This window comes from Urocampus carinirostris, chromosome 13 (genome assembly GCF_059441175.1).
Source record: "Urocampus carinirostris isolate Australia breed hairy pipefish chromosome 13, RoL_Ucar_1.0, whole genome shotgun sequence".
Classification (NCBI taxonomy): domain Eukaryota; kingdom Metazoa; phylum Chordata; class Actinopteri; order Syngnathiformes; family Syngnathidae; genus Urocampus; species Urocampus carinirostris.
In genome coordinates, this window is record NC_142361.1 from 5790458 (window position 1) to 5802580 (window position 12123).

Genomic DNA, 12123 nt, shown 5'->3' on the forward strand with positions numbered 1-12123 from the left:
ACATTTGGTAAAAAAGTAGCGGCTTATAGTCCGGAATTTACGGTACTCTTGCATTCACCTCTCTCACCACACCATCCATGTACACATTAAACAGCCAACATCACATACCCCTGTCTCACACTAGTCAACACAGGGAACCACTCACTTGTCTCACTCCCTACTCTTACACATGCTCTGCTGTTCATATAAAAACTCTTCAATGGTTCCAACAACTTTCCATCCACTCCATACATCACCATCACTTGCCACAACGCCTCTCTATCAACTCTGTCTTACGCCTTTTCCAAGTCCATGAAAGCCAAATAAACATCCTTACCTTTTGCAAAATATTTCTCACACACCTGTCGTCCTGCAAACACCTGATCCACACATCCTCTTCCTTTCCTGAAACTACTCTGCTCCTCCATCACCACCTCATTTGTTCTTTCTCTCACTCTCTTAATCAAGACTCTTCCATACCGCTTACCCGGCACAGACAACAAACTGATACCTCTCGAATTGCTACAATCATACTTATCACCTTTACCCTTATACAATGGCACCACACATGCACTACACCAATCAACAGGAACCACACCACTTAAAAAGTATACACTCAACAAGCGTACTAACCAGTCAATCATATCTGTGCCACCTTTTTTCAGGCATTCAGCAGTGCAACCATCCAACGCAGGTGCCTTTCCCCCTTTCATTTCTTTCACTGCCTCTTGCACCTCCCATGTTTCCACAGGCTTCACATTTAAATCACCCAACACGGGCATTCTCTTCATACCATCGATCGCCTCGACTCTCACCTCTCTCTCATCCTCCACATTTAGCAACTCCTCAAAATACTCTGCCCATCTCGTCCTGACTGCACTACCGCTAACCAGCAATCTACCATCCTTATCTTTCACTTTCTCTTCCTTTCCAGACTCACTGTTTCTTACTCTTTTCACTTATTTCCAGAACACTTTTCTCCTTTCCTCAAAGTTCACTCCTATCTTTCGACACCATTCATCATTTTCTTTCCTTTTCGCTGCTTCCACTTCCGCTTTTACCAACCTTTTCTTCACTTTATATCTTTCATACGCATCGCCACTCTTATCTTGCAGCCACTCCTCAACAGCACGTCTCTTTTCTGTCACAGCCTCTGATACCTCATCATTCCACCATTCACTTCCTTTCCTAATACCTCGACCAACTTTTCTCATTCCACACACTTCCTTTGCACTCCTCAACACTGCCTCTTTAAACCACCTCCATTCAATTTCCACACTCTCCATTTCTCTTCTACTAACCCGTTCATACTCTTCCCTTATCCTCTCTTTAAACTCTTTCCTTTCCTGCCTTATTCAACTCTGACATTTTCACCCCTTCCCTCACACTCTTCTTATAACTAGCCTTTAACGATCCATCTATTCTCAGTTTTAAAAATGATCAGACATACCACTCATTTCACCTCTGTAAACATGCACATCCAACAATCTACTTAACATCCCTTTCTTAACCACTCCATAATCCGTCAGTGCTCTGTCCACCATCTTGCCACTATCCACTCTGACAAAGGTATACTTATTCACGTCCCTCTTTTTAAACAATATATTTCCAATCACCAACTCATTTTCCACACATAACTCAATCAATTTCTTCCCACTCTCATTTCTTCCTGGTACTCCATATCTACCAATCACATTTTCAACCGTTTCATCACCCACTCTAGCATTCAGGTCACCTAGTATTACCACTTTCCACCCTTCTTTCGCACTTGCCACACATGCGGACAAGTCCTTCCAGAACTCCTCTCTATCCTCAAGGCTTCTTTCTGAACCAGGTCCATATGCACTTATAAACATCCATACTTCCACACCCCACTTCAACCTCACCCACATCAATCTGGAAGATATCTCTTTCCACTCCACCAGTTTTTCCTTTGCTTTCTCACTCACAAGCACAGCCACTCCTTCTCTAGCATGTCCACCCGTAACTCCAGACCTTCTACCATACATACCTCCAAGCTGTAATTCACCCTTTCCTTTCATCTTTTTTTCACTCAAGGCTAACACATCAACCTTCCTTTTAGTCATCATCCTTCCGATCTCCCCTTTCTTCCACTCAGTCGCTTTACTTCCACATCCTCTCACATTTAATGACCCTATAACTAGGGTTTGCGAGACCTTTCGGTCTCCCGCCCCCCTTTCTTTGCCTTGCTGTCTCTTAGGGAGTAGAGATAGAGAGGAGAGGATCCCCAGGCCCCTCGCTCCCTCCACTTTAGTCGCCTCTTACGACACACAGCGGACCATGGTGGGAGAATTCTCTTACCTCTCACAAGGAAAGGGCCCCTCACCACAGGGACAAGTGTCCCCTGCCCACTGCCCGGAGATGGCTGGGATGGGCTCCAGCCCCCCCGCGACCCTAATAAAGATAAGCGGTACAGCACTGCAATGTAACATAAATAAATCAAACTCTAAAACACTGGTCAAGTAAAAATTGCCAACTGCACTCCAAAGATTTTGTTCACAATAAAAGTCAACATTAACATTATCCATGATGCCACATTGTTACTGAGCATGTGCGATGTGTCCCCTTATGTTTACAGTTGTAACTTATGGTTTACTTTACTCATATTATAAAGTAACACACTGCTTTTGAACGTCAGTAACTGGTACAGGGTCTTAACTGGGAAAAAACCGTGTTAGATTCCCCCTTATTAAAAAATAACTAATAACTAACTTAAATAATAAACTTTTAATGGGTGTTATTCCCACCCCTGATCTTTTTAAAGATTACCAAATGGATCTCCAACGCAGTGCTCACGGGGAACATAAGTAGTAGCCCGGAGCCTGGGTCTGAAAATATATCATTGGTCATTGTGATTTTATATGGTATTTGATTTCTAACTAGCATGTTGTTTAGTGGATGCCTGAGTATCACTTCTAATATCTACAACCTGGTATAGTAATAGTAATAACATATAAACAACTTAGTCATAACATGTTTTTTTTAGAAATTCATATCAAACTGGTAGCCCTTTGCGCTAATCAGGAACAAAAACCTATCTAACCGATTTAAAAAGGTTAGTGACCCCTGGATTAACAATTTTAATTAATTGGTGGGAATAACCACAAGGTGGCTGCTCAGAATTCTAATTCGATGACTATTAAAAAAAAAACACTGACAAAAATTCTGCACATATTTAAGTTGTATTTTTTTTAAGCGTTTTAGTGTTTTTATCGATCGCTGCCGTTGCTGCTGCTAAGTGCAAACCAAATGCAAGGCTTTTTCATGTTTTGTTGTTGTTTTTACTGATAATGTTTGTCCATACCCACGTGTTTTGTTATTGTTACGTTTTATTACCAAACAAAATTCAACATGCGCACTGTGCAGGTGCCTTGCATTTTCATGTCTCCTGAAGTTTGAAAATGTAATTTTCTTTGGTGTTCGATGAAAAACAAAGTACAGAAATCAGATAAAATACAACAATTTTTCATATTGAGTGAAGTTACTATGTTTTGGTTTTAAGTTTGTTTTCAAACAGCATAATATTCTGTTTCCCCCCCGGAAAAATGCTGGTAACCTTGATTGTTATAGATAGATAGATAGATACTTTATTCATCCCCGTAGGGAAATTCACACTTCCAGCAGTCTACCCCGTTGTCTATTAACAGATTAACATGATGCCCTAGGGGTGCTTGTAGCGGAGTGGATGACGTCACGCCAGTCCAAAAGTTCGACATCCCTGCGGCAGATGGAAAACTTTTCTTTGTGAAAATCCAGGGATACACCACCTCGTGTTAGCAAGTCCGCCTCCTCTCCGATTCCCCCCGGCTTTCGTGTCTCTGTTTAGCGGCGTTGAAGCCGGATAGCTCCGGGTAGCTCCGGGTGGCTACACGTTAGCGTCCGGAATGCTAAACGTGAGCCACGTTTCCGCAAAACACAGCAACTGCGCTCCCTGTGCGCTTCGATGTTTTCCACCAGCACTCGATGATCTTATTTGGTTGTGAGTTCGCATTTACCATGATTATGAATGGTACCGAAGACTTATAACGCCGCTTCGCTAGCTCTGGCTCTTCCTCCACGATAGGCCCCTTCATCACGCCGGCACGAGAATTATTCAGGGCAAGGAGTTGAAATTCCTTGAATACACGCATTTTTTGTGCGCTAAAACCCATGTTCATAGGATAGAAGTAATCCATAGTGTAGTTGTCAAAATGGGAAGAAAAAGCACCGAAGATAGGAGCAGACAATAAAACAATAGGGCAGCTGCTGGAAAAGGCAGCCGCTCGTGGCAGCGCCGCTTTGCAGTACTTTTACCTATATAAATAAATAGTTTAATAAATTTTGTGCAACCTTCTTTAATCCCTGAACTCCAAATGACAGATTGCTGAATGTTTTTGTTTAAGGAGCTCTAAATATCTCCACCCACAAAATAATTGCAACGTCGGTTAATACTGTATTAATATTTAATGAATGATGGCCTACAATCATATTTGCAGCACGCGGCAAGCCCGTTAATGATTCATGAATCAAAGACCCCAATTTGTTTGACCGGCTGAACTGTAAATTGTCTCTGGAGTCTGCAAACTTTCCTTGCTGCTCTTTGACAATACGCCCACAGTAGTTTGCCACAAACACACAAAGGCCGCTCTGTCTTTGCCTGATTACTGTCCAAGAACTGCATTGTCCCACTTCGTATTGCCCCGGATTTCCTCAGCACTCGGCAGCAAATTAGGTGCCTGGATGTAACAATTTAAGATGGTGATGGAAGCTAACCAAAGTAAGCAGAGAGTAAATCTAGCGCAATCTTTTTCAATAAGTTTTTCCCAAAATAAAAGCAGGCCATTTTTCAATATTGTTTCCCTTCTCCGGTTATCAGCCGAGTAACTAATCCATATCAGTAGGTGGCAACAGATTACCTTTTCTTTCTAAACAAAAATGATCTGCTCATGTGCTAGCACAGATTTTAAGGTGCACTTGAAAAAAATAGTATTTTGTCATATTTCCTAGATAAGGCGTATCATACTGAGGCCCATTAAAATGAGACTAAAGTAAGAGCTACTGTATGTATTTGTGTATTCGTGGTAAACAGTTAGGCTTTTTCTTGATAAACTTATTTTGTTTGACGAAGCTGTTTAAGATTGCACTGCAAAAACGAATCAAGGAAGGTAAAAATACTGCACATAAATTTTCAGACTTTAGTTATTTTACTAGAAAAACAGAAAAAAAAGTTTAGAACGTAGTACGAATATCTGTGTTCAAAATTATTGACTAAAATGGATAACTTGTATTACCTACTGAGGCACAGTGACAACAAATGATAGGATAAACTTTATACAGGGATGTGATTTTTCCGCTAATTCGCGGAATTCCGCTTTCGCTCCAAAAATAAAATTTTAAAATTTCCGATTCTTTTAAATGGTAAAAAAAACGATTTCGTCTCGACAGCGTTCCATTTTAGTGTTTCCGTAACTGAAATGAAACGTACTTGCGATTGGTTGAAGTCTCCGTGTTGACCAATAAACGCGCTCCTTATAAAGGCGTAGGAGTATGCCATTGTTCATTTCTCACACGTTTTTGCCGAGTGTTTAAAGAAAGATGTCCGAGATCGAACGCAAAGATGCTCCGCGAGTTAAAGAAATTGCTAAGATCGTAAAAAAACAAGTTTCGATCGGACTGGTTAGAGAAGGAATTATCTACAAATGTTGGTGACCCCGACGTGATCCAATGTAGCGAGCAGAGACGGGAGTCGTAAGCGGAGTGTCAAACAAAGGTGCCAACGAAAGCTGCTTTAATGACATTTAAACTGGCGATAACAAAACAAACACGAGAGTGGCTAGAACCGGCCGAATTAAGAGTCCCCCTAGGAACTCGCTAACTAAACAATGGTTCCGTGGGTGAATTATGTACAACCCACTACAGTACTTTCATTTATAGATAACATCTTCTTCTATAACAAAGACATTTATGGTATGTTCTAATATGAGTTACTTTTCATTTGGTCATGATACAATTATTTGTTCATGAAATTTGAACTCTTCAACATGATTTATGTGTTAACTTAGTAATCACATGAGTTAGATATGATGATATTCTCAGTGATAGTTTTTAATAGCAAAGGCAGTCCAATGTTTTTTAATGTGACTGATTTTGAGTTGACTTAAACTGTAATTTTATATGGGATAGTTCAAAATACATTGAAAATGTATGCTGTTGTTTTGTCTATTTCTTTGTCATCTGAGTGCATTGAAAGTACTTAAAAACACGGAAAACCCATGACCTCCGGGGGGCTTCGCCCCACTTCTCCCCCCACCAGGGCACTGCCCTGGACCTAGCTGGGTGCCCGCGGCCCCCAGACCCCCGCCTAATTTTCAGATAATTTCACTTTGGTCAAATCACATCCCTGTTTATATTGTCAATTTAGTTAACATAAACAAGTTTTAAATTTTAAAAAACTAAACATGTAACTAGGGAAGCACGCCGGCGCAGTGGTTAGCGCGTGTGCGTTATAGTTCTGAGGTCATGAGATCGAACCTACTGTGTGGAGTTTGCATGTTCTCCCCGTGCTTGCTTGGGTTTCCTCCGGGCACTCCGGTTTCCTCCCACATTCCAAAAACATGCATGTCAGGTTAATTGGCCGGTCCAGGTTGTCCTTAGGTGTGAATGAGCGAGCGAATTGTCTGTGCCTGTGTGCCCTGCGACTGGCCGGCAACCAGTTCAGGGTGTCCCCTGCCCACTGCCCAAAGATAGCTGGGATAGGCTCCAGCACCCCCGTGACCCTATTGAGGATAAGCGGTGCAGATAATAATGGATAAACATGTAACTGGTCTTGGGAATTAAGTTATAACTATTTTTGATTGGTTTCGTATTTCAAGATTTTTTTAATGAAAAAAGTGTGCCTTGGGTCCAAAAATGTTGAGAAACACTGTTCTTATCAATACATTTTTCTTTAAATACATGTGTTTTGGGTGCGGTTTATTGATCAGAATAGATTAAAATACATACTTTTTTTGACTATCTGACAAAATTGAGATTACTGGCCATTTCTCACAGCTTAGTTTCGTGTAAAAGTGTAATGAACAACACTTTTAATTCCTCGTTCAAGTACACGACTAATGTTACGCATTAAAGGAAATGTTAAGACAAAGTGTTGGTCTCATGTCTGCTTGCACTATGCTGATTACTAATGCTAGCATTGCTAGTCACTAATCCTAGTGAAATTGCAGCTTAATAAATTCTATGCACGTAGCTCATGACGTATTAATGCTAATATTCTGGTATGAATGTGAACTTCCAGCATTATTGTATCTCACAGGATGAGATGTCTTTTAGAAGAGTCAACCCTTGAATGGTGTGAAGTGAAATATGTACTGTATTGTCCATACGATAAGGCATATTGGATTAGTTTAGTCTTTTGTGAGATTTTTTCTAAAAGTCACGTAGAATTAAAACTGCAGTTACGACTGGGGTTGAACAAAAAATAAATAAGAACCATCTATGTCAAAATGTATCGCTGAGCACAATTTAAAAAAATGGATGCAACGGGAATCAAACCCGAATTGCAGCGGGTTAACCGTTAGAATCCTATCCACTAGACTTCTAAGAATGCAGACGACACACTAAAAGGCATTGGGTTTCATGTCATCATTACTCAATTTTTAGTCACGATACCACTTTGTTGGCCGGGCTGCAAACATATTGTGAGACATTTAACCGATCTATGGTACAGAAAAGGTGGGAGACTAGGGGTACAACTGTCGACTAGTCACTGACTTAAAACTAGTCAGATAATTCATTTTTTTTTTCTCAGATTTAGCATTAAACTGATTTAATGTGGCATAAGATAATAAACACAAAAATGGGTACTAATAAAAATACATATTTTATTAAACATACTATGAATTGGTACAAAAATTAAGTAGTGTATAACTCCCTATTATGGTGAAATACACATGTATAAAATGTCCAATGCATATCATCAAATCTGTATTGGCTTGAACGCACCTTTAATTCTACCAAGGAGAACCAGTTTCCGTTTTTTTTTTTTTAAAGTCCGACGTGCTCTTTAAATGTTCTTGTGTCACCGATCTACTGCCACATGATTCGCAAGGTCTACTTTGCAAATTTTGCAAGTAGTCTTTTTATCTGTTGTGATTCGGGCTAAAACGCTCTAAAACTTAAGAGGTTTTGGTATGCGTTGTTTATGTTGATGCCGCCATTTCTGTGTTTCTGTTACCGCTTCAGAGATGCTATTGCACATGCACGACTCTCAGCAAAGATTATTTTCATGTAGGAATGCTTTTTTGTGTTGAAAAAGCTTTTCTGGCGACAATAGTCAACTATGAAATTTATATTCGACTATTTCTATTATTGATTTTTGTCAACAACATCGACAAATTGTTGCAGCCCTATCGGTGACCATTGAAATACCGTAAACTCTCAATACTCGCAAAGTTTTTATCCAAGAGCACGAGATTTTGAACTGAGAGGCATTGTGGTAAGTAAATTGGTCGTACTAAAAGATATAAATAAACATATGGTTGTACGTATTAAACACTTAAAAGTTTGCTTAGTTTGAGCTGAAAATAAGCGAAATAATGTTTTGATATTTTATTTTTTAGAGATTTTTAATCACTTTCTGTTTACTAATTTCTTTAACATTTGTATCACTAACTGTGACTTAAAAAAGTGTGATAATAAGATAATACCTATTGCCTTTTCCTATGTCATCTCTGTCCATTGGCTTTGTGGTGAGGATTCAATGCTCTTACCTTCGCTATCAGGGCTTGATCCTTGTTTGCTACCATTGTTATACAATTGTGATCCCTGATAAATATCTATCAATAATTACATAAATGTGATAATACACCTGTATGCAATTTTGATTTGTTTTTTTCTGAAAATGAGGCCAATTTGGGGTTTTTGGGTGTGCCCTACAGTCAGGAAAATACGGTTGTATAATAAGGTTCCATCCACAGTTCCATAGCACCTAAATCATCCTACAAAGACATTTCCCTTATAATATCTGTTTTTTGTGTCCAGATCCAACCTTATGACAAAATTGCAGCGCGAGGCCTCCCAGAGGGTGTAGCCGACAGCCTGAACAAGCTGGTCGTGGTGAAGCTTAACGGGGGTCTCGGCACCAGCATGGGTTGTAAAGGCCCCAAAAGTCTGATCAGCGTCCGCAACGAAAACACCTTCCTGGATCTCACAGTGCAGCAGATCGAGGTAAAGAGATTCTTGGGGAACGCTGGCCCATTTTGGCTGTTCTGTGAATTACAAAATAAACAAGTGTTCATTTTCAATGAATGTGTGAAATCATGACACTCCGTATTTTTGTTCCCCTGGGTGGTTGAATTCCCCACTTTCTCCCGCCTGGTTGAAGGGAGAATACCATTCAGACAGAAGTCTCATTCCAAAAGATCATATATGTATCGGATTTAGGACCATATATGAAAGTGGCCGACGGACTTTAAAAGATCGGATACAGGTTCGCCTGTGTGCAAAGAAATCTAATTTCACTGCAGTGTGAACCTAGCATTACTCATAGGCCAGATGAACAAATGATCCCATCGGGACTGTAACCGTGACTTCACATGGGCGTTGCAAGAGCTGATGTCATGGGAGAGTCTGCTCCACACACGCTGGGTTTAATGAACAAGATTAAATAAATATAAGACTATTTTATAAATGTTAAGGGACCGCTGTTTAATTTTCGTTATGAATAGATAGTAAATAGAATGTGTCACCTCTTCACCACCTGGCTACAAGTGTAACTACAGCAAACTCTCGTTTTTGCAGAGGTTGCGTTTCGAAAGGATCCTGTGATAGTCAAAACTTGTGAAGTTGAATTATGAATTTATTTATTAGATACTCTTTTATACATTGAAAAGAAAGAACAAACAATTTACAGCTAAAGAGTTGGTTTAACAAATTAAAGAACTGTGCGCTTGAAAGGTTTTTTTTTTTTTACAAAAAAACGTATGTACTGTCAAATCATAATCTTGCTACAACTATATTGCATTATTCAGGACACGACCCACTTTACCTTAGATGATACTATATAGGTATATATAGCCATTGTCACATTTTTCTGCGACTGTCCTCTAGTGTGAAGCGTAACTGTGCGCGCAAGCTAGATGTTGAAAATAATCACATATCACACTAATATTTTCAGAGTACTAAATATATTTAAGGGACAGTGTGTATTTCTTAGAACCTCCTATTGATTTCATTAAAAGAAACATTATGGATTTAAACAACAGGCAAAAATACATATGCAAAGTAATGAGAAATAAAACACTTTTGGTCACTTCAAGTATTCGTAGTTTGTATTCATTCTTGTGCTTTCTAGCACTAGTTTTCAGTTGGACAACACCATAAGGTGTCATCCAGTGCTCAAATAATACGCACTGTACCTTTCATGAAAAAGGAAAAAATACCCCTCCCTGCTTTTTTCAACAATATTAAGTTTTTTTAATGTTCTGTTTGATTGAATATTTTTTTCTTCAAGTCCTTTTATTTATTTTTTTTCCTGAATATTTTCTTTTTTTTTTTTTTTTTTTTTTTAATATGAGAGCAAACAACAACACAATATACAGTGTATACTATACACGTTCATTCTTTTAAAAGCTTTTACACCAACTTAGTCATTACATGGTTGAATCAAGTTTTATTTATATTTAACAATATGTGATGAACACACTGGGATATAGTCCTATATTTGAGTCACATACTTTGTCAACTTTATGCAGGCACCTTAAGACTTTGCATCTGTTCGTGAGGAAAATTCAAATAAAAATTACCCAATAAAGCAATGTTTTTCCTAGGTCAGTAGCAGAAAAACAATTATTTTAAATGCATTCGGGCTGGCTACATTGATTCTGAAAAAGAGTCAAATATATATATTTTCTGAAAAACACAAAATCATTCGGACAAACAGGAAAACAGCAATTGTAAAAGAATGGGGGGAAACGGAAAATTATCCATATAAAGAAGCAAATATTTAAAAAAATAAACCAAAAAATAGAAAGGCAGAAACATGTATTCTGAATAAATGGATGTGACATGCTTTCATACGCTATAAGGATTGATCACGTTTTTGGGACATTAAAGAGATAGTGTGTATTAAGAAGTGTCTCCTAGTGTTATAGAAAAAACTTAGATCCGAGCAAAAATACATAAACTATCATATAAACATGCATTTTCAAAAATACTTGTAGGTTGAGAAATTTGCATTTATCTTAGGAGGGGCTAAAACAGTTGTTCGACATCTTGCTGCTACAGGTACCCAAATCCTGGGCAGAAAATTTTAAAGAATGTGGTGCTCTTCTGTCACTTTGCTTCTCCATAGTTTGTATTCTTTCTTATGCTTTTTACTACATTTTTTTGGTTGCACTACACAATACAGTGACATCTAGGGGTCAAATAATACACTGTCCCTCTGGGTGCTCATGAGCTCTGTAGTCCGTGAGTCCGTGAATCCATAATACGATCGCTCTGCTTTTCACATGTGATGAGGCCCAACTTAAGGTCTCATGGTTACCTTACACTAACTTTGTGTGTTAACACAGTGAGAAGTGTGTTGATGAGGCACATTGCCCATGGGGTGTAGACGGATCTAGCGCTTACACAGCAAATATTAGATCCTGTGTGATCGCTTCTTTATGTAAATAAAACGCTTGTACGCAGCAGTTCGGGCCAGGTAAAAGAATCGACAGTTCTGTACAGTCCGTTAACATTTTGGGTCACCCTGGGTGAAAGAAAACTGCATATGCACTAGTACACTGCTCTCTTGTGTTCTAATCAGTACGCCCCAGTTCAGCTCAACTCCGCTCCAACCGCAGTGCCTTCAGTCCCCCTGAAACCTGTTTGTCGAGAATCTAAGAGACCATTCATACACACACATCTGCATCACCCTGGGACCAGAACATATTCTGTATTTTCCAGACTATAAGTCGGAGTATAAATCACACTTGCCAATAATGCAAAATTAAGAAGGAAAAAAACATACAGGTCACACCAGAGTATAAGTTTCATTTTTGTGTGATATTTATTTTATGAAACCCAACACAAAAACAAAAGTGTCGTTTTGAAAAGCAATTTTAAATTCAAGAAAACAATGGGCTGAATAAGTTCGTACAGTAT

At 39.0% G+C, this 12123-nt stretch overlaps 1 protein-coding gene across 2 annotated transcripts in view; it reads left to right on the top strand.

Annotated features, from left to right (window-relative positions):
- The window catches only part of ugp2b (UDP-glucose pyrophosphorylase 2b), a 47178-nt gene that overhangs the window by 18831 nt on the left and 16224 nt on the right, over nt 1-12123 (top strand). For both annotated transcript variants that reach the window (XM_088351579.1, XM_088351578.1), the window contains exon 4: nt 9019-9204. In XM_088351579.1, the coding sequence (XP_088207705.1) occupies nt 9019-9204 (186 nt within the window). The remainder of the gene's footprint in view (nt 1-9018; nt 9205-12123) is intronic.